Source organism: Globicephala melas, chromosome 7, assembly GCF_963455315.2.
Source record: "Globicephala melas chromosome 7, mGloMel1.2, whole genome shotgun sequence".
Taxonomy (NCBI): domain Eukaryota; kingdom Metazoa; phylum Chordata; class Mammalia; order Artiodactyla; family Delphinidae; genus Globicephala; species Globicephala melas.
Window position 1 is genome coordinate 54,347,597 of NC_083320.1, and position 23,220 is coordinate 54,370,816.

Consider the following 23,220-nt stretch of genomic DNA (forward strand, 5'->3'; position numbering starts at 1 on the left):
TGTTTGACCGGGTTTCTTTGTCTGTTTTTTGCTTTATTTTAGATCCTCCTGGCAAACCTGAGGTTATTAATGTAACAAGGAATTCAGTGACTCTCATTTGGACTGAACCCAAATATGATGGTGGTCATAAGTTGACTGGATACATAGTGGAGAAGCGAGATCTTCCCTCTAAATCTTGGATGAAAGCCAACCATGTTAATGTCACAGATTGTGCCTTTACTGTTACTGACCTTGTTGAGGGTGGAAAATATGAATTCAGAATTAGAGCAAAGAATATAGCAGGTGCTATCAGTGCTCCATCAGAAAGTACAGGAACCATTATTTGCAAGGATGAATATGGTAGGTCTATTTCACTTTTTATGCACATAAACAATAGTAAATTAAGCATCCTTCCTTTTCTGATTAAAATGTTCTTTTCTCCTTTGCAGAGGCACCAACCATTGTCCTTGATCCCACAATAAAGGATGGGCTAACAGTTAAAGCAGGTGACACCATTGTTTTGAATGCCATTAGCATTCTCGGCAAGCCTCTTCCAAAGTCAAGTTGGTCCAGGGCAGGAAAAGACATCAGACCATCAGACATCGTTCAGATAACTTCAACCCCAACATCTTCCATGCTTGCCATCAAGTATGCCACTAGAAAAGATGCTGGTGAATACACCATCACTGCTACCAATGCTTTTGGCACAAAGGAGGAGCATGTGAAGGTGACAGTCCTCGATGTACCTGGTCCCCCAGGTCCGATCGAAGTCAGTAATGTTTCTGCTGAAAAAGCAACGCTTACATGGACACCTCCCTTAGAAGATGGCGGCTCACCAATTAAGTCTTATGTTCTTGAAAAGAGAGAAACCAGCCGACTTTTGTGGACAGTGTTTGCCGAAGATATTCAGACTTGCAGGCATGTGGCAACCAAACTTATCCAGGGAAATGAGTACCTCTTCCGGGTCTCAGCTGTAAACCAGTATGGCAAAGGGGAACCCGTACAGTCCGAACCTGTCAAGATGGTAGACAGATTTGGTACGTAGAGCATATAAAGGAACTGATATGTAAGCATTTGCAGCAGAATTTAGGAAATCATAGATTTCTCATAAATTTGCTTTCTTTTCAGGTCCACCTGGCCCCCCTGGAAAACCAGAGGTGTCCAATGTCACTAAAAACACTGCCACTGTCAGTTGGAAAAGACCAGTTGATGATGGTGGCAGTGAGATCACAGGGTATCATGTAGAAAGGAGAGAGAAGAAAGGCTTGCGATGGGTGAGAGCAACAAAAACTCCAGTTTCCGATCTCAGATACAAAGTAACAGGACTGCAAGAAGGAAACACCTACGAATTCCGTGTCAGTGCAGAGAACAAAGCAGGAATTGGTCCACCTAGTGATACTTCAAATCCTGTTCTAATGAAAGATGTAGCATGTTAGTATTTATCTTTTTCAATACAGCTCATTTGGGAGTGCCAGTATTTTATATAATTTATACAAAAGCCAAACCCTTAACACTTTTGTGCCTTTGTCTCCTTTTCAGATCCCCCAGGACCACCCTCAAATGCACGTGTCACTGATACCACCAAGAAATCTGCTTCTTTGGCATGGGGCAAGCCTCATTATGATGGTGGGCTTGAAATCACTGGCTATGTCATAGAGCATCAAAAAGTAGGAGATGATGCCTGGATAAAGGATACGACAGGAACCACCCTCAGAATCACCGAGTTTGTCGTCCCTGATCTTCAGACTAAAGAAAAATACAATTTTAGAATCAGTGCCATCAATGATGCAGGTGTTGGGGAGCCAGCAGTGATTTCAAATGTTGAAATTGTAGAACGGGAGATGGCTCCTGATTTCGAACTAGACGCTGAGCTTCGAAGAACCCTTGTTGTGAGAGCAGGACTCAGTATTAGAATATTTGTGCCCATTAAGGGTCGTCCTGCTCCCGAAGTGACATGGACCAAAGATGATATCAACCTTAAAAACCGAGCTAACATTGAAAGCACAGAGTCGTTCACGCTCCTGATCATCCCAGAATGTAACAGATATGACACCGGTAAATTTGTGATGACCATTGAAAACCCCGCTGGGAAGAAAAGTGGTTTCGTTAACGTCAGAGTCTTGGATACACCAGGACCTGTCCTTAACCTGAGGCCTACTGACATCACAAAGGAGAGTGTCACCCTGCACTGGGACCTCCCACTGATAGATGGGGGCTCACATATAACAAACTACATCGTGGAGAAACGAGAAGCAACACGGAAATCCTACTCCACGGTCACCACTAAGTGCCATAAATGCACATACAAAGTTACTGACTTGTCTGAAGGACATGAATACTTCTTCAGAGTGATGGCAGAAAATGAGTACGGAATTGGTGAGCCGACAGAAACAACAGAGCCTGTAAAAGCCTCCGAAGTACCATCACCACCAGACAGTCTTAACATTATGGACACAACTAAGAGCACAGTCAGCCTGGCGTGGCCTAGACCCAAGCACGATGGTGGCAGTAAGATCACTGGGTATGTGATTGAAGCCCAAAGAAAAGGCTCTGACCAGTGGACCCACATCACAACCGTGAAGGGGTTAGAATGTGTTGTGAAGAATCTAACTGAAGGGGAAGAATATACCTTCCAAGTGATGGCAGTGAACAGTGCAGGGAGAAGTGCCCCTAGAGAAAGCCGACCCGTCGTTGTCAAGGAGCAGACAATGCTTCCAGAATTGGATCTCCATGGCATTTATCAAAAATTAGTCATTGCTAAAGCTGGTGACAACATCAAAGTTGAAATTCCAGTGCTAGGTCGACCAAAGCCCACAGTTACATGGAAGAAAGGAGACCAGGTTCTTAAACAGACCCAGAGAGTTAATTCTGAAAACACAGCAACTTCAACCATCTTAAATATCAATGAGTGTGTAAGAAGTGATAGTGGGCCCTACCCATTAACAGCAAAGAACATTGTGGGAGAGGTTGGTGATGCCATCACCATTCAAGTCCATGATATCCCAGGGCCACCTACTGGACCAATCAAATTTGATGAAGTTTCGTCTGATTTTGTCACCTTCTCTTGGGACCCACCTGAGAATGATGGAGGTGTACCCATAAGCAACTATGTAGTAGAAATGCGACAGACTGACAGTACCACATGGGTTGAGTTAGCAGCCACTGTTATACGCACCACCTACAAAGCCACTCACCTTACTACCGGAGTGGACTATCAATTCCGGGTAAAAGCTCAAAACAGATACGGAGTTGGACCAGGCATCACATCAGCATCTGTAGTTGCCAACTATCCATTTAAGGTTCCTGGGCCTCCTGGTACCCCTCAGGTCATGGCAGTTACCAAGGATTCAATAACAATCAGCTGGCATGAGCCTCTTTCTGATGGTGGAAGCCCCATTTTAGGATACCACATTGAAAGAAAAGAACGAAATAGTATTCTCTGGCAGACTGTGAGCAAAGCATTAGTACCAGGCAACATTTTCAAATCAAGTGGACTTGCAGATGGTATTGCTTATGAATTCCGAGTGATCGCAGAAAACATGGCTGGCAAAAGCAAGCCGAGCAAGCCATCTGAACCTATGTCAGCTTTGGATCCCATTGACCAACCTGGGAAACCGGTTCCTCTAAATATTACTAGACACACAGTGACCCTTAAATGGGCTAAGCCTGAATATACTGGAGGCTTTAAAATTACCAGTTATATAGTTGAAAAGAGAGATTTTCCTAATGGACGGTGGCTGAAAGCCAACTTCAGCAACATTTTGGAGAATGAATTTACAGTCAGCGGACTAACAGAAGATGCCGCATACGAATTCCGTGTGATTGCCAAAAATGCTGCTGGTGCTATTAGCCCACCGTCTGAGCCATCAGATGCTATCACATGCAGGGACGACATTGAAGCACCAAGGATAATGGTGGACATCAAATTTAAGGACACAATTATAATAAAAGCAGGTGAAGCATTCAAGCTGGAAGCTGATGTTTCAGGTCGCCCACCTCCAACAATGGAATGGACCAAAGATGGAAAGGAGCTTGAAAACACAGCAAAATTAGAAATTAAAATGGCAGATTTCTCTACTAATCTGGTAAACAAGGATTCACTAAGACGGGATGGCGGTGCCTATACCCTTACAGCAACCAATCCTGGTGGTTTTGCTAAACATATTTTCAATGTCAAAGTTCTTGACAGACCAGGCCCACCTGAAGGACCTTTAGCTGTATCTGAAGTGACATCAGAAAAATGTATATTGTCATGGTTGCCTCCACTGGACGATGGAGGTGCCAAAATTGACAATTATGTAGTTCAGAAACGTGAAACCAGCAGGCTGGCGTGGACAAATGTAGCTTCAGAAGTCCAAGTAACAAGACTAAAGGTCACTAAACTTTTAAAAGGCAATGAATACATATTCCGTGTGATGGCTGTAAATAAATATGGAGTTGGAGAGCCACTGGAATCAGAGCCTGTGCTTGCACTAGATCCTTATGGACCACCTGATCCACCCCAAAATCCTGAAGTTACAACTATTACTAAAGATTCCATGGTTGTCTGCTGGGGACATCCTGACTCTGATGGCGGCAGCGAAATCATCAATTATATTGTGGAACGGCGTGATAAAGCTGGCCAACGCTGGGTGAAATGCAACAAAAAGACTCTCACTGATTTAAGATATAAAGTGTCTGGACTGACAGAAGGACATGAATATGAGTTCCGGATTATGGCTGAGAACGCTGCTGGAATCAGCGCACCGAGTGCTACCAGTCCATTTTATAAAGCCTGTGATGCTGTGTTTAAACCTGGCCCGCCAGGTAACCCACGTGTTCTAGATACAAGCAGATCATCCATTTCAATTGCTTGGAACAAACCTATCTATGATGGTGGTTCCGAAATCACTGGGTATATGGTTGAGATCGCCCTGCCAGAAGAAGATGAATGGCGTATTGTCACTCCACCAGCCGGGCTCAAGGCAACCTCTTACACTATCACCAACCTCACAGAGAACCAGGAATATAAAATCCACATCTATGCCATGAATTCTGAAGGCATTGGGGAACCTGCACTTGTTCCTGGCACTCCAAAGGCTGAAGACAGGATGCTGCCTCCAGAGATTGAACTGGACGCTGAACTGCGCAAAGTTGTTACCATAAGAGCTTGTTGTACCCTGAGACTTTTTGTTCCAATCAAAGGAAGGCCAGTACCTGAGGTGAAGTGGACCCGGGAACACGGAGAATCTTTAGATAAAGCTAGCATTGAGTCCACAAGCTCTTATACCCTGCTTACCGTTGGAAACGTAAACAGATTCGACAGTGGCAAATACATACTAACTATAGAAAACAGCTCAGGCAGCAAGTCTGCATTTGTCAGTGTCAGAGTACTGGATACACCAGGCCCTCCACAGGATCTGAAGGTAAAGGAGGTCACTAAGGCATCTGTCACACTGACATGGGAGCCTCCTCTTCTTGACGGAGGTTCAAAAATAAGTAACTACATTGTTGAAAAGCGGGAATCAACAAGGAAAGCATATTCAACTGTTGCAACAAATTGCCACAAGACTTCCTGGAAGGTAGACCAGCTTCAAGAAGGCTGTAGTTACTACTTCAGGGTTCTCGCTGAAAATGAATATGGCATCGGGCTCCCTGCTGAAACCACAGAATCTGTGAAAGCATCAGAACGACCTCTTCCTCCAGGAAAAATAACTTTGGTGGATGTCACAAGAAATAGCGTGTCACTCTCTTGGGAGAAACCTGAGCATGATGGAGGCAGCCGAATTCTAGGCTACATTGTAGAGATGCAGAGCAAAGGCAGTGACAAATGGACCACATGTGCCACAGTCAAAGTCACTGAAGCCACTATTACTGGATTAATTCAGGGTGAAGAATACTCTTTCCGTGTTTCCGCTCAGAATGAGAAGGGCATCAGTGATCCGAGACAACTGAGTGTGCCAGTAGTTGCCAAGGATCTTGTCATTCCACCAGCCTTCAAACTCCTGTTCAATACTTTCACTGTACTGGCAGGTGAAGATCTGAAAGTCGATGTTCCATTCATTGGACGCCCTACGCCAACTACAACCTGGCATAAAGATGATGTACCACTGAAGCAGACAACCAGAGTAAATGCTGAGAGCACAGAAAATAACTCACTACTGACGATAAAGGAAGCCTGCCGAGAAGATGTTGGACATTACGTAGTTAAACTGACTAACTCAGCTGGTGAAGCTACTGAAACCCTTAATGTTATAGTCCTTGACAAACCAGGGCCTCCAACGGGACCAGTTAAAATGGATGAAGTGACAGCTGACAGTATCACTTTCTCCTGGGGCCCACCTAAGTATGATGGTGGAAGCTCTATCAATAATTACATCGTAGAAAAACGGGACACTTCCACAACCACCTGGCAAATTCTGTCAGCTACTGTTGCAAGGACAACAATAAAAGCTTGCAGGTTAAAGACTGGATGTGAATATCAGTTTAGGATTGCAGCTGAAAACAGATATGGAAAGAGTACCTACCTCAATTCAGAGCCTACTGTAGCCCAGTATCCATTCAAAGTTCCTGGTCCTCCTGGCACACCGTTTGTAACGCTCTCCTCCAAGGACTGTATGGAAGTACAATGGAACGAGCCAGTCAGTGATGGAGGTAGCAAAGTCATTGGCTATCATCTAGAACGCAAGGAGAGAAATAGCATCCTCTGGGTTAAGTTGAATAAGACACCCATTCCTCAAACCAAGTTTAAAACAACTGGCCTCGACGAAGGCATTGAATATGAATTTAGAGTCTCCGCACAGAACATTGTGGGCATCGGCAAGCCAAGTAAAGTGTCAGAAAGCTACGTAGCCCGTGATCCATGTGACCCACCAGGAAGGCCAGAGCCAATCATTGTCACAAGGAATTCTGTGACTCTTCAGTGGAAGAAACCCACATATGATGGTGGAAGCAAGGTCACTGGTTATATTGTTGAGAAGAAAGAACTGCCCGAGGGCCGCTGGATGAAAGCCAGTTTTACAAATGTCATTGATACTCAGTTTGAAGTAACTGGCCTAGCTGAAGATCACAGATATGAGTTCCGGGTTATAGCTCGAAATGCTGCAGGAGTGTTTAGCGAGCCTTCAGAAAGCACAGGAGCAATAACAGCAAGAGATGAGGTAGAACCACCACGAATTCGTATGGATCCAAAATACAAAGACACAATTGTGGTTCACGCTGGTGAGTTATTCAACATTGACGCAGATATTTATGGCAAACCAGTACCAACCACTCAGTGGATAAAAGGTGATCAGGAGCTTTCAAATACAGCTCGATTAGAAATAAAGAGCACTGATTTTGCCACCAGTCTCAATGTAAAGGACGCAATACGTGTTGACAGTGGAAATTACATGCTGAAAGCCAAAAATGTTGCAGGAGAGGTATCAGTCACTGTAAATGTCAAAGTTCTTGACAGACCAGGGCCACCTGAAGGACCTATTGTTATATCAGGAGTTACAGCAGAAAAATGCACACTCGCTTGGAAACCCCCACTACAAGATGGTGGGAGTGATATCATAAATTATATTGTGGAAAAGAGAGAAACCAGCCGCTTGGTTTGGACTGTGGTTGATGCCAACGTGCAAACTCTCAGCTGCAAGCTTACTAAGCTTCTTGAAGGCAATGAATATATCTTCCGTATAATGGCTGTCAACAGATATGGTGTTGGCGAACCTCTTGAATCTGAGCCAGTAATTGCCAAGAATCCATTTGTAGTGCCAGATGCACCAAAAGCTCCAGAAATCACAGCGGTGGCCAAGGACTCAATGGTTGTTGTATGGGAAAGGCCAGCATCTGATGGTGGCAGTGAAATTCTTGGATATGTTCTTGAAAAACGGGATAAAGAGGGCATCAGATGGACAAGATGCCATAAACGTCTGATTGGCGAACTGCGCTTGAGAGTAACTGGACTCTTAGAAAATCACAATTATGAATTCAGAGTCTCAGCTGAGAATGCTGCTGGACTCAGTGAGCCAAGCCCACCTTCTGCTTACCAAAAGGCTTGTGATCCTATTTATAAACCAGGACCTCCAAACAATCCCAAAGTCATTGATACTACCAGATCTTCCGTCTTCCTTTCTTGGGGCAAACCAATATACGATGGTGGCTGTGAAATCCAAGGATACATTGTTGAAAAATGTGACGTGAGTGTTGGTGAATGGACAATGTGCACTCCACCGACTGGAATCAATAAAACAAATATAGAAGTCGAGAAGCTGTTGGAAAAGCATGAGTACAACTTCCGTATCTGTGCTGTTAACAAAGCTGGAGTTGGAGAACATGCGGACGTCCCTGGACCTATTATAGTTGAAGAAAAATTGGAAGCACCAGACATTGATCTTGACCTAGAACTGAGGAAAATTATAAATATAAGGGCAGGCGGCTCCTTAAGGTTATTTGTTCCTATTAGAGGTCGTCCTACACCAGAAGTTAAATGGGGAAAGGCGGATGGTGAAATCCGAGACGCAGCTATAATCGACAGCACTAGCAGCTTCACCTCTCTTGTTCTTGACAATGTCAACCGATATGATAGTGGAAAATATACTCTCACGTTAGATAACAGCAGTGGGACAAAGACTGCCTTTGTTACTGTGAGAGTCCTGGACACACCAAGTCCACCTGTTAATCTGAAAGTCACAGAAATCACCAAAGACTCAGTATCAATTACATGGGAACCTCCTTTGTTGGATGGGGGATCCAAAATTAAAAATTACATTGTTGAGAAACGTGAAGCCACAAGGAAATCATACGCTGCAGTTGTCACAAATTGCCACAAGAGTTCTTGGAAAATCGATCAACTCCAAGAAGGTTGCAGTTACTACTTTAGAGTCACAGCTGAGAACGAGTATGGTATTGGCCTTCCCGCCCATACTGATGATCCAATTAAGGTTGCAGAAGTCCCACAACCTCCAGGAAAAATAACCGTGGATGATGTCACCAGAAACAGTGTCTCTTTGAGCTGGACAAAGCCTGAACATGATGGCGGCAGTAAAATCATTCAGTATATTGTGGAAATGCAAGCTAAACACCATGAGAGATGGTCAGAGTGTGCTCGAGTCAAGTCCCTTGGAGCCGTAATTACCAACCTAACTCAGGGAGAAGAATACCTTTTTAGAGTTGTGGCTGTAAATGAAAAGGGAAGAAGTGATCCTAGGTCTCTTGCAGTTCCAATAGTTGCCAAAGATCTGGTCATTGAGCCAGATGTAAGACCTGCATTTAACAATTACAGTGTACAGGTTGGCCAAGATTTGAAAATAGAAGTGCCAATTTCTGGACGTCCTAAGCCAACCATTACCTGGACTAAAGACGGTCTTCCACTGAAGCAGACTACAAGAATCAATGTTACTGATTCACTTGACCTCACCATACTCAGTATTAAAGAAACTCATAAGGATGACAGTGGACATTATGGAATCACAGTTGCTAATGTTGTTGGTCAGAAGACAGCATCCATCGAAATTATAACCCTAGATAAGCCTGATCCTCCAAAAGGACCTGTTAAATTTGATGAAGTCAGTGCTGAAAGTATTACCTTATCTTGGGAACCTCCACTGTATACAGGGGGCTGCCAGATCACTAACTACATAGTTCAGAAAAGAGATACAACCACCACAGTATGGGATGTTGTTTCTGCTACTGTTGCCAGAACTACACTCAAAGTGACCAAACTGAAGACTGGTACAGAATACCAATTCAGAATATTCGCTGAAAACAGATATGGACAAAGCTTTGCCTTGGAATCTGAGCCAATTGTAGCTCAATATCCCTACAAAGAACCAGGCCCTCCAGGCACACCATTTGCCACAGCCATTTCCAAAGACTCCATGGTTATACAGTGGCATGAACCAATCAATAACGGAGGAAGCCCAATCATAGGTTACCACCTTGAGAGAAAGGAAAGAAATAGTATTTTGTGGACAAAGGTCAACAAAACTATTATTCATGACACCCAGTTTAAAGCACTCAATCTTGAAGAAGGCATTGGATATGAATTCAGAGTTTATGCTGAAAATATTGTTGGTATAGGCAAAGCAAGCAAGAATTCTGAATGCTATGTAGCCAGAGATCCCTGTGACCCACCGGGAACCCCAGAAGCAATAATAGTTAAAAGACATGAAATCACTTTACAATGGACCAAACCAGCATATGATGGTGGAAGTATGATTACGGGTTACATTGTAGAGAAACGTGATTTGCCTGAGGGTCGCTGGATGAAAGCCAGCTTCACAAACGTCATTGAAACTCAATTTACTGTGTCAGGTCTTACTGAAGATCAAAGATATGAATTCAGAGTCATTGCAAAGAATGCAGCTGGTGTAATAAGCAAACCCTCTGACAGTACTGGACCGATAACTGCCAAGGATGAGGTCGAACTCCCAAGAATTTCAATGGATCCAAAATTCAGAGACACAATTGTGGTAAATGCTGGAGAAACATTCAGGCTTGAAGCTGATGTCCACGGAAAGCCGCTACCTACCATTGAGTGGTTAAGAGGAGATAAGGAAATTGAAGAATCTGCTAGATGTGAAATAAAGAACACAGATTTCAAGGCTTTACTTATTGTAAAGGATGCCATTAGAATCGATGGCGGACAGTATATTTTAAGAGCTTCCAATGTTGCAGGTTCTAAGTCATTCCCAGTGAATGTAAAAGTGTTAGATAGACCAGGACCTCCAGAAGGGCCAGTCCAGGTTACTGGAGTCACCGCTGAAAAATGCACATTAACATGGTCTCCACCACTTCAAGATGGTGGCAGCAACATTTCTCACTATGTTGTTGAAAAGAGAGAAACAAGTCGGCTTGCCTGGACTGTTGTTGCTTCAGAGGTTGTAACCAATTCTCTGAAAGTTACCAAACTCTTAGAAGGGAATGAATATATTTTCCGTATAATGGCTGTCAACAAATACGGTGTTGGAGAGCCTTTGGAATCTGCACCAGTACTCATGAAAAATCCATTTGTGCTTCCTGGACCACCAAAAAGCCTGGAAGTCACGAACATTGCCAAGGACTCCATGACCGTCTGTTGGAGCCGTCCAGATAGTGATGGTGGAAGTGAGATTATTGGCTACATTGTAGAAAAAAGAGACAAAAGTGGCATTAGGTGGATAAAATGTAATAAACGCCGCATTACAGATTTGCGTCTAAGAGTAACAGGATTAACAGAAGACCATGAGTATGAATTCAGAGTCTCTGCAGAAAATGCTGCTGGAGTTGGAGAACCAAGTCCAGCTACAGTTTATTATAAGGCTTGCGATCCTGTGTTCAAACCTGGCCCCCCCATCAATGCACACATTGTAGACACCACTAAAAATTCAATTACACTTGCCTGGGGTAAACCCATCTACGATGGTGGCAGTGAGATCCTGGGATATGTAGTAGAAATCTGTAAAGCAGATGAAGAAGAATGGCAAATAGTTACTCCACAGACTGGCCTGAGAGCCACTCGATTTGAAATTTCAAAACTCACTGAACACCAGGAGTATAAAATACGAGTCTGTGCCCTCAATAAAGTTGGTTTAGGTGAGGCTACATCAGTTCCTGGTACTGTGAAACCAGAAGATAAACTCGAAGCACCTGAACTTGACCTTGACTCTGAATTAAGGAAAGGAATTGTTGTAAGAGCTGGTGGATCTGTCAGAATTCACATTCCATTCAAAGGTTGCCCAACACCTGAGATCACTTGGTCTCGAGAGGAAGGTGAATTCACAGATAAGGTCCAAACTGAAAAAGCAGCGAACTATACCCAACTATCAATAGATAACTGTGATAGAAGCGATGCTGGAAAATATACTCTCAAGCTGGAAAACAGCAGTGGATCTAAATCTGCCTTTGTAACTGTGAAAGTTCTCGACACCCCAGGACCGATACAGAATTTGGCAGTCAAAGAAGTGAGAAAAGATTTTGTCCTTCTGATATGGGAACCACCCATCATCGATGGGGGTGCAAAGGTCAAGAACTATGTTATTGACAAACGTGAGTCAACCAGAAAAGCATATGCTAATGTGAGTAATAAATGCAGCAAAACAAGCATTAAAGTTGAGAATCTTACAGAAGGAGCCATGTACTACTTTAGAGTAATGGCTGAAAATGAATTTGGAGTTGGTGTTCCAGTGGAAACCGCTGATGCTGTGAAAGCAGCTGAACCTCCTTCCCCACCAGGAAAGGTCACACTCACTGACGTGTCCCAGGCTAGTGCATCGCTGATGTGGGAGAAACCTGAACATGATGGTGGTAGCAGAATCCTGGGGTATGTTGTTGAAATGCAGCCCAAAGGAACAGAAAAATGGAGTGTTGTGGCTGAATCCAAAGTCTGCAATGCAGTTGTTACTGGTTTGAGTTCTGGACAAGAATATCAGTTCCGTGTCAAGGCTTACAACGAGAAAGGAAAAAGCGATCCAAGAGTGCTTGGTGTTCCTGTCATAGCCAAAGACTTGACTATACAGCCTAGTTTTAAGTTACCATTTAACACATATAGTGTCCAAGCTGGAGAAGGTCTTAAAATCGAAATTCCTGTCATTGGCCGACCGAGACCTGAAATTTCATGGGTCAAAGATGGCGAGCCTCTTAAACAGACAACAAGAGTAAATGTTGAGCAAACAGCTACATCAACTATTTTGCACATTATAGAAAGTAACAAAGACGACTTTGGAAAATACACCATAACAGCAACAAATAGTGCAGGTACAGCAATTGAAAATCTCAGCATTATCATTTTGGAAAAGCCTGGACCTCCAGTTGGACCAGTTCGGTTTGATGAAGTTAGTGCAGACTTTGTGGTCATATCTTGGGAACCTCCAGCCTATACTGGTGGCTGCCAAATAAGCAACTACATTGTAGAGAAGCGAGATACAACTACCACCACTTGGCACATGGTATCAGCAACAGTTGCAAGAACAACAATTAAAATAACCAAACTGAAAACAGGCACTGAGTACCAGTTTAGAATTTTTGCAGAAAACAGGTATGGAAAAAGTGCCCCCTTGGATTCTAAACCAGTTATTGTACAATATCCATTTAAAGAACCCGGACCACCTGGCACTCCTTTTGTGACATCAGTCTCGAAAGATCAAATGCTTGTGCAGTGGCACGAGCCAGTTAATGATGGAGGCAGCAAAGTTACTGGCTACCATCTTGAACAGAAAGAAAAGAACAGCATTTTATGGGTCAAATTAAATAAGACTCCCATTCAAGACACCAAATTCAAAACAACTGGGCTTGATGAAGGCCTTGAGTATGAGTTCAAAGTTTCTGCTGAAAATATTGTTGGCATCGGCAAGCCGAGCAAAGTGTCAGAATGCTTTGTTGCTCGTGATCCGTGTGACCCACCAGGTCGCCCTGAAGCCATTGTTATTACAAGAAACAGTGTCACACTGAAATGGAAGAAACCTGCCTATGACGGTGGCAGCAAAATAACAGGTTATACTGTAGAAAAGAAAGATCTACCTGACGGCCGTTGGATGAAAGCCAGCTTTACTAATGTATTAGAAACTGAATATACAGTGAGTGGACTTGTAGAAGACCAAAGATATGAATTCAGAGTAATTGCAAGAAACGCAGCTGGCAACTTTAGTGAACCGTCTGAAAGCACTGGCGCCATTACTGCAAGAGATGAAATCGATGCACCAAATGCCTCACTGGATCCCAGATATAAAGATGTCATCGCTGTTCACGCAGGAGAGACTTTTGTCCTTGAAGCTGATATCCGTGGCAAACCTACACCTGACATTGTTTGGTCAAAAGATGGAAAAGAGCTTGAAGAAACAGCTGCCAGGATGGAAATTAAGTCTACTATTCAGAAAACAACTCTTCTTGTCAAAGACTGTATACGTAGTGACGGAGGACAATATATCCTGCAACTCAGCAATGTGGGTGGAACAAAGTCTATACCAATCACTGTAAAGGTACTTGACAGGCCAGGGCCTCCTGAAGGGCCTCTGAAAGTTTCTGGAGTGACTGCTGAAAAATGTTACCTGGCATGGAACCCACCTTTACAAGATGGTGGTGCTAATATCTCACATTACATCATTGAAAAGAGAGAGACAAGCAGACTCTCCTGGACCCAGGTTTCAACTGAGGTACAGGCCCTTAACTACAAAGTCACTAAACTTCTTCCTGGTAATGAGTACATTTTCCGTGTCACGGCTGTGAATAAATATGGAATTGGAGAGCCTCTGGAATCTGAGCCTGTTGTAGCCCGTAATCCTTATAAACCACCAGGTCCTCCTTCCCCACCTGAAGCCTCAGCAATCACCAAAGAGTCTGTGGTCGTAACGTGGGCACGCCCAGTGGATGATGGAGGTGCTGAAATCGAGGGCTACGTTCTTGAAAAACGAGATAAGGCAGGCATCAGGTGGACCAAGTGCAACAAGAAAACACTCACAGATCTTCGATTCAGGGTAACTGGCCTTACTGAAGGGCATTCCTATGAATTCCGAGTTGCTGCTGAAAATGCAGCTGGTGTGGGTGAACCTAGTGAGCCATCTGTTTTCTATCGTGCATGTGATGCTCTGTATCCACCAGGACCACCAAGTAATCTAAAAGTGGCAGACACTTCCAGATCGTCTGTCTCCCTGGTGTGGAATAAGCCAATTTATGATGGCGGCGCTCCTGTTAAGGGCTATGTTGTTGAAGTCAAAGAAGCCGCTGCTGCCGAATGGACAACGTGCAGTCCACCAACAGGATTACAAGGAAAGCAGTTCACCGTGACCAAGCTTAAAGAAAATACTGAATATAACTTCCGTATTTGTGCCATCAATTCTGAAGGCGTAGGTGAACCTGCAACTATACCTGGTTCAGTTGTTGCTAAAGAGAGGCAAGAGCCACCAGAAATAGAACTGGATGCTGATCTCCGAAAAGTGGTCATTCTGCGTGCGAGTGCTACTTTACGCTTATTTGTCACTATCAAAGGTCGACCGGAACCTGAAGTTAAATGGGAAAAGGCAGAAGGCATTCTTACTGACCGGGCCCAGATTGAGGTGACCAGCTCATATACAATGTTGGTAATTGATAACGTTACCAGATTTGACAGTGGTCGGTATAATCTGACACTAGAAAATAACAGTGGCTCTAAAACTGCTTTTGTTAACGTCAGAGTTCTCGACTCACCAAGTGCCCCTGTGAATTTGACCGTAAGAGAAGTGAAGAAAGATTCAGTGACACTGGCTTGGGAACCACCGCTTATTGATGGCGGAGCTAAGATTACGAACTACATCGTCGAAAAACGAGAAACTACAAGAAAAGTGTATGCTACTGTTACAAACAATTGCACGAAGAACACTTTTAAGATTGAAAACCTGCAAGAAGGATGTTCTTACTACTTCCAAGTCTTGGCTTCCAATGAATATGGGATTGGTTTGCCAGCTCAAACAACTGAACCTGTTAAAGTTTCTGAAACACCCCTCCCACCTGGAAGAGTAACTCTTGTTGATGTGACCCGTAACACAGCTACAATTAAGTGGGAGAAACCAGAAAGTGATGGTGGCAGCAAAATTACCGGTTATGTAGTTGAAATGCAGACCAAAGGGAGTGAAAAATGGAGCATGTGCACACAAGTTAAGACTCTAGAGGCAACTATATCTGGCCTAACTGCTGGAGAGGAGTATATCTTCAGGGTAGCTGCACTTAATGAAAAAGGAAAAAGTGATCCAAGACAACTTGGAGTGCCAGTAATTGCAAGAGATATTGAAATAAAGCCTTCAGTTGAGCTTCCTTTCAATACTTTCAATGTAAAGGCTACAGACCAACTGAAGATTGATGTTCCATTTAAAGGAAGACCTCAAGCTACTGTAAGCTGGAAAAAAGATGGTCAGACTCTTAAAGAGACAACTAGAGTAAATGTTTCTTCTTCAAAGACTGTAACATCACTAACAATTAAGGAAGCTTCAAGGGAAGATGTTGGAACTTATGAATTATGTGTTTCAAACAGTGCTGGATCCATAACAGTTCCTATTACTATAATTGTGCTTGACAAACCAGGACCTCCCGGACCTATACATATTGATGAGGTTAGTTGTGACAATATAACCATTTCCTGGAATCCTCCAGAATATGATGGCGGCTGCCAGATTAGCAATTACATCGTTGAAAAGAGAGAAACCTCTTCTACAACATGGCACGTAGTTTCACAGGCAGTTGCAAGAACATCCATTAAAATAGTTCGTCTAGTAACAGGAAGTGAGTATCAGTTCCGTGTTTGTGCAGAAAACCGCTACGGAAAGAGCTCCTACAGTGCATCTTCAGCTGTAGTTGCAGAGTATCCATTCAGCCCCCCAGGTCCTCCTGGTACTCCTAAAGTTGTGCATGCCACAAAATCCACCATGTTGGTAACCTGGCAAGTGCCAGTTAATGATGGAGGAAGTCAAGTACTTGGCTATCACCTTGAGTATAAAGAAAGAAGCAGCGTTCTTTGGTCAAAAGTAAATAAGAGCCTCATCACCGCTACTCAAAGGAAAGTCTCCGGCCTTGATGAAGGACTGATGTATGAGTATCGTGTATATGCTGAGACTATTGCTGGAATTGGTAAATGCAGTAAGTCTTGTGAACCAGTCCCTGCAAGAGACCCTTGTGACCCTCCTGGACAACCTGAAGTCACAAATATCACAAGGAAATCAGTGTCACTTAAATGGTCTAAGCCACATTATGATGGTGGAGCTAAGATAACCGGATACATTGTTGAACGTAGAGAACTACCAGATGGCCGGTGGCTGAAGTGCAACTTTACTAATGTACAAGAAACATACTTTGAAGTAACCGAACTTACTGAAGACCAGCGTTATGAATTCCGGGTTTTCGCAAGGAATGCTGCTGACTCAACTAGTGAGCCATCTGAATCCACTGGACCTATCACAGTTAAAGACGATGTTGAGGCTCCAAGAATTATGATGGATGTCAAGTTCCGAGATGTCATTGTTGTCAAAGCTGGAGAGGTCCTTAAGATAAATGCAGACATTGCAGGGCGACCTCTGCCAGTAATTTCCTGGGCCAAGGATGGTGTAGAAATTGAAGAGAGAGCAAGAACAGAAATTGTCTCAACAGACTACAATACTTTGCTAACAGTGAAAGACTGTGTCCGACGAGACTCTGGGCAGTATGTGCTAACACTGAAGAATGTTGCTGGAACTCGGTCTTTTGCAGTTAATTGCAAGGTACTTGATAAGCCTGGCCCACCAGCAGGACCACTTGAAATAACTGGCCTCACTGCTGAGAAATGCTCTGTTTCTTGGGGACCACCCCAAGAAGATGGTGGCGCAGCTATCGACTATTACATTGTAGAAAAACGCGAGACAAGTCGCCTTGCTTGGACAATATGTGAAGGAGAGTTAAGGACAACATCCTGTAAAGTGACCAAGTTGCTCAAGGGCAATGAATACATCTTTAGAGTAACCGGTGTTAATAAATATGGTGTTGGCGAGCCCCTGGAGAGTATGGCTGTAAAGGCACTAGATCCATTTACGGTTCCAAGTCCACCCACATCTTTGGAAATTACATCTGTGACCAAAGAGTTCATGACACTTTGCTGGGCAAGACCAGAGAGTGATGGAGGCAGTGAAATCTCTGGATACATAATTGAAAGGCGAGAGAAAAACAGCCTACGATGGGTGCGTGTAAACAAAAAACCGGTTTATGATCTGAGAGTGAAATCAACAGGACTTCGGGAAGGATGTGAATATGAGTATCGGGTATATGCAGAAAATGCTGCAGGCCTGAGCCTTCCAAGTGAAACCTCTCCCTTAATTCAGGCAGAAGATCCCGTGTTCTTACCATCTCCTCCATCCAAACCCAGTATCATGGACTCAGGCAAGACCAATATAACTATTGGCTGGGTTAAGCCCTTATTTGATGGTGGGTCCCCAGTAACTGGATACACTGTAGAATTTAAAAAATCTGATGAAACTGACTGGAAAACTGCCATTCAGAACTTAAGGGGCACAGAATATACAATAAGTGGACTAACCACAGGAGCCGAATACATTTTCAGAATAAGATCTATCAATAAGGTCGGTGCTAGTGATCCCAGTGATAGCTCCGATCCCCAGATAGCAAAGGAAAGAGAAGAAGAACCTGTATTTGATCTTGACAGTGAAATGAAGAAGACCTTGATCGTCAAGGCCGGTGCCTCCTTTACCATGACTGTGCCTTTCCGAGGAAGACCAGTACCCAGTGTCTCCTGGAGCAAACCAGACACTGACCTCCGCACTAGAGCTTATATTGATTCCACAGACTCTCATACATCACTGACTATTGAAAATGCCAATAGAAATGATTCTGGAAAATACACATTAACAATTCAGAATATTTTGAATGCTGCTTCACTGACCTTAGTTGTCAAAGTTTTAGATTCTCCTGGTCCTCCAGCCAATATTACTGTACATGATGTCACCAGGGAGTCTGCAGTGTTATCCTGGGATGTTCCTGAAAATGATGGTGGAGCACTAGTGAAGAATTACTACATAGAAAAACGGGAGGCCAGTAAGAAAGCATGGGTCTCAGTGACCAGCAACTGTAACCGCCTCTCCTACAAAATTACCAACTTACAAGAAGGGGAGATTTACTACTTCAGAGTCTCCGGAGAAAATGAGTTTGGTGTTGGTGTACCAGCTGAAACGAAGGAAGGAGTAAAAATAACAGGTATGTTTTAAGAACAAAAAAAACCTACATATCCATATTCATTTTCCTAGACTAGTGTGAATCATTTTAATTATTGTTTAATCTTAAATGCTTTTGGTTCACACCTCGAACAATTCGTACTATAGCACAAAATGAAATCTTACTACTAGAGAAAGTCTTTGATTAAAAAAAGTAGAAATTTACATAGCTGGAGTTGGATAATGTATTCTGAATTTAAGTATAATTGAATTTGACTGCATATGTATATATATATATATAAACATATATAGTGTGTGTGCAGAAATTGTATGATAGTGTTTCTTACAAGATTGTTCATCTCATTCCTCGTTTTTACACCCATGATAAATTTGGGATAAATTTAATCATTTTATTTGGTCATTTGACACTTACTTGATTTGAATGCTATGACATGCTATAACATAAAATGACAAAGCCTGGGAAAGTTTTGCTTGGCTCAGAAGCCAAACTGATCATATAAAAAGTAAGAAAGACTCAAATAAAAGTAACTCTGTGGCCTTCATTTAAAAATCTTTCTTTTCACAATGCAGGAAGAACACATGTGGGGAAAAAATGTTGTAATAACTTCTCTTTCTTCTGATGTTTTACTTTCTTAGAAAAACCAAGCCCACCCGAAAAACTTGGAGTAACAAGTGTATCCAAAGATAGTGTTTCCCTGGCCTGGTTGAAGCCAGAACATGATGGTGGAAGCAGAATTGTACATTATGTCATTGAAGCACTAGAAAAAGGACAGAAAAATTGGGTGAGATGTGCAGTGGTAAAGTCAACCCATCATGTCATTTCTGGTCTGAGGGAGAATTCTGAATACTTTTTCCGGGTGTTTGCTGAAAATCAAGCTGGTCTGAGTGACCCAAGAGAGCTTCTGCTTCCTGTCCTTGTAAAGGAGCAGCTAGGTATGTCTAATTTTATGCAGAAGCAAAATTTGAAATTACTTGCATTGACTTAAGTTAATTTGCAATAAAACGTTTTTCACCTTCACCTTCCATACTCTTATTTTTCAGAACCACCTGAAATTGACATGAAGAACTTCCCAAGTCATACCGTCTATGTTAGATCTGGTTCAAACCTTAAAGTTGATATTCCAATTTCTGGAAAACCACTGCCCAAAGTGACCTTATCAAGAGATGGTGTCCCGCTGAAAGCAACCATGAGATTTAACACTGAAATTACTGCTGAGAACCTGACCATCAATCTCAAAGAAAGCATTGCTGCTGATGCTGGAAGATATGAGATCACTGCTGCCAACTCCAGTGGAACAACCAAAGCTTTCATTAACATCATCATACTGGACAGGCCTGGTCCCGCAACTGGCCCTGTTGTGATTAGTGATGTAACTGAACAGAGCGTGACTCTCAAATGGGAGCCACCTAAGTATGATGGTGGAAGTCAGGTTACCAATTACATTGTACTCAAGAGAGAGACAAGTACTGCAGTATGGACTGAAGTGTCTGCGACAGTTGCAAGAACCATGATTAAGGTCATGAAGCTGACCACAGGAGAAGAATACCAATTCCGCATCAAGGCAGAAAACCGCTTTGGCATCAGTGATCACATAGATTCGGCTTGTGTGGTTGTCAAACTACCATACAGTAAGTTGTCAAACTTTTCAAAGATCCCAGGTTTCCATATACATAAATGTTTTAAATGTCTGTATTAACCTGTGGGATTTCTCTCTTTTGTAGCAACACCTGGACCGCCATCTACACCATGGGTCACTAAAGTCACTCGAGAAAGTATCACCGTGGGCTGGCATGAACCAGTGTCCAATGGAGGCAGTGCAGTTATAGGCTATCACCTGGAAATGAAAGACAGAAACACTATCTTATGGCAGAGAGCCAACAAAATGGTCATCCGCACCACTCACTTCACAGTCACAACCATCAGTGCTGGACTCGTCTATGAATTCAGGGTGTATGCAGAAAATGCTGCTGGTATTGGAAAACCCAGCCATCCTTCAGAACCAGTCCTAGCCATTGATGCCTGCGGTATGTATTTGTCATTAGAAGGACAGTTCTCACTACTTAAAAATGCAAACCTTCTTTCTGCAAAGCAAAATAATGTTGAAATAAGTGCCACTAATCTGCTTCCTGTCATTACCACAGAACCCCCAAGAAATGTCCGTATCACTGATGTTTCAAAGAACTCTGTCAACCTTTCATGGCAACAACCAGCTTATGATGGAGGAAGCAAGATTACAGGCTACATTGTTGAGAGACGAGACCTTCCAGATGGCAGATGGGCCAAGGCCAGCTTCACCAACGTTACCGAGACTCAACTCACCGTCTCTGGCTTGACTCAGAATTCCCAGTATGAATTCCGTGTCTTTGCTAGAAATGCTATCGGTTCCATCAGCAATCCGTCCGAGGTTGCAGGCCCCATTACATGCATCGATTCTTATGGTAAGCATTTTTAGCAGTTTGAATCCCGACAGCAATTTAACTCAGTATTTTGTCTTACTTTTGTGGTCCTAATCTGTGGGTAACTTTTACTATGTACGTTGTTAGATTTTTAGAAGAAATTAAGAATTAGCTGTGAGTCGTAGGAAAATTCCATAACCCCTCCAGGCCTCTTGACGTAACTGTAAAACATGAGATTTGGACTACAGGATACCTAAAGGGCTTTCTGACTTCAACCTTTTATGATGCTTTGATTACATGAGTTGGTGTTTTCACTCTTCTATTTAAAATTTTCAGCATCAACAATTAAGACCAGGGTTGAATGCCCAGAGAATATTCCTCTGAAATAAGTGAAAGACTAAACAGAGGCATTAATGATGATAATATTAGCAGCAGCTAACATTTACTGGGTACTTCCCATGAATTCTCTCCCCTAGTTCTAACAGCCTTAAGATAAGCCCATTTTACAGAAGAGAAACTGAGGTTTAGAGCACTTATATAACTTCCCCAACATCAAGCAGCTCATTAACAATAGGGTGGGTATTCAAACAGACAGACTCCAGAATTCTCTCTACATGGCTGTCAGTCCAAAATACACATACTTGACCATTCTGGAAAATAAGTGGCACATTCAACTCAACAGTGCTTTGAAAATTAAAATTTCATCAGAGTTAGGTACCCTGCGACACTTTTTCTAAAAGTCCCCATTTTCAAGGATGGTATCTGGGCAAAAGTATCCACTCCCATCCTCATGCTGAGAATCCCAGGGCTTCTCTTTATGAACCAGGCTTTGTAGACACTGAGTCAGTATTCGTGAGACTGTGAAGCAAGCCAAATTAATTCTGTTTCTCAAAAATTTTAAGCAGCCTGGCAGAAAATCAGTCCAGGGAAGTTTACAGCTCTGTGAGTAGATAATTCAGAATTCAAGGGTCTGATGTGAAATGCCCCCACTTGGATACCAGCGAACTGGGAAGGGAAAATAAAAAGAATCAGAGGTAGTCAGAGGAAGGAGAACTAGAATAAAAGAAAACATATAATTCAGCTTCTGCAGGGATGCTCTCACTGCCATATCCCATTGCATCACTGGAATAAAACACCTGATAGATGTTAAAATACATTTCAAAGGCATTTAAGTCCCTGTGCAATTAGTGCAGTGTCACTGGGGTACAGAGCTTACTCACAGTCTTTCTTCCCCATCTGTGATAAAAGAGTGGCTTGTAAAATTAAATGTAAATAGTATTAGAACTACTTCGTGTGTATTATTTAATAAAGGCCAATGAGCTTACTTTGAAGTTGCTGCAATTATTCATTTCATCCTTGTGATTTTCTAAATATTTCTCACCTGTTTTTCTTGAAGGTGGACCCGTAATTGATCTGCCTCTAGAATATACAGAAGTTGTCAAATACAGAGCAGGTACATCTGTGAAGCTCAGAGCTGGCATTTCTGGCAAACCTGAGCCTACCATTGAGTGGTATAAAGATGATAAAGAGTTACAAACCAGTGCACTGGTGTGTGTCGAAAATACCACTGACCTTGCAGCTATACTCATCAAAGATGCAACTCGCCTTAACAGTGGAAGCTATGAATTAAAACTAAGGAATGCCATAGGCTCAGCCTCAGCCACCATCAGAGTGCAGATCCTTGGTAGGTGGTGAATACGGGCCCACATCATATTTTGTTTGCCTAAAACTTAATAATTTTAAATTAGAAGCATTTTAAAATTTACTAATATACCATTTTGTTTTTTCATTCACAGACAAACCAGGACCTCCAGGTGGACCAATTGAATTTAAGACCGTCACTGCTACAAAGATAACTCTTCTCTGGCAGCCTCCAGCAGATGATGGCGGTGCAAAAGTCACTCACTACATCGTGGAAAAGCGTGAGACAAGCCGGGTCGTGTGGTCTATGGTGTCTGAAAATTTGGAAGAGTACATCCTTACGACCACCAAAATTATCAAAGGAAATGAATACATCTTCCGGGTTCGCGCTGTGAACAAATACGGAATTGGTGATGCACTGGAATCTCACCCAGTGGTAGCAAAGAATGCATTTGGTGAGACATGATTTCATTAGAAAACTAAAATCAAATACTTGAAAATTTAAAAATAAATATAAACTGGGAGTTCCCTGGTGGTCCAGTGGTTAGGACTTGGCACTTTCACTGCCGAGGCACGGATT

At 42.8% G+C, this 23,220-nt stretch overlaps 1 protein-coding gene across 1 annotated transcript in view; it reads left to right on the top strand.

Annotated features, from left to right (window-relative positions):
- TTN (titin) overlaps positions 1–23,220 on the top strand; it is a 279,722-nt gene that overhangs the window by 228,471 nt on the left and 28,031 nt on the right. The window contains 10 exon segments of the mRNA XM_060302200.1: positions 43–339; positions 429–1,016; positions 1,108–1,410; positions 1,519–18,624; positions 19,239–19,535; positions 19,644–20,231; positions 20,325–20,627; positions 20,745–21,041; positions 22,396–22,683; positions 22,796–23,095. Of these exon segments, the coding sequence (XP_060158183.1) occupies positions 43–339; positions 429–1,016; positions 1,108–1,410; positions 1,519–18,624; positions 19,239–19,535; positions 19,644–20,231; positions 20,325–20,627; positions 20,745–21,041; positions 22,396–22,683; positions 22,796–23,095 (20,367 nt within the window).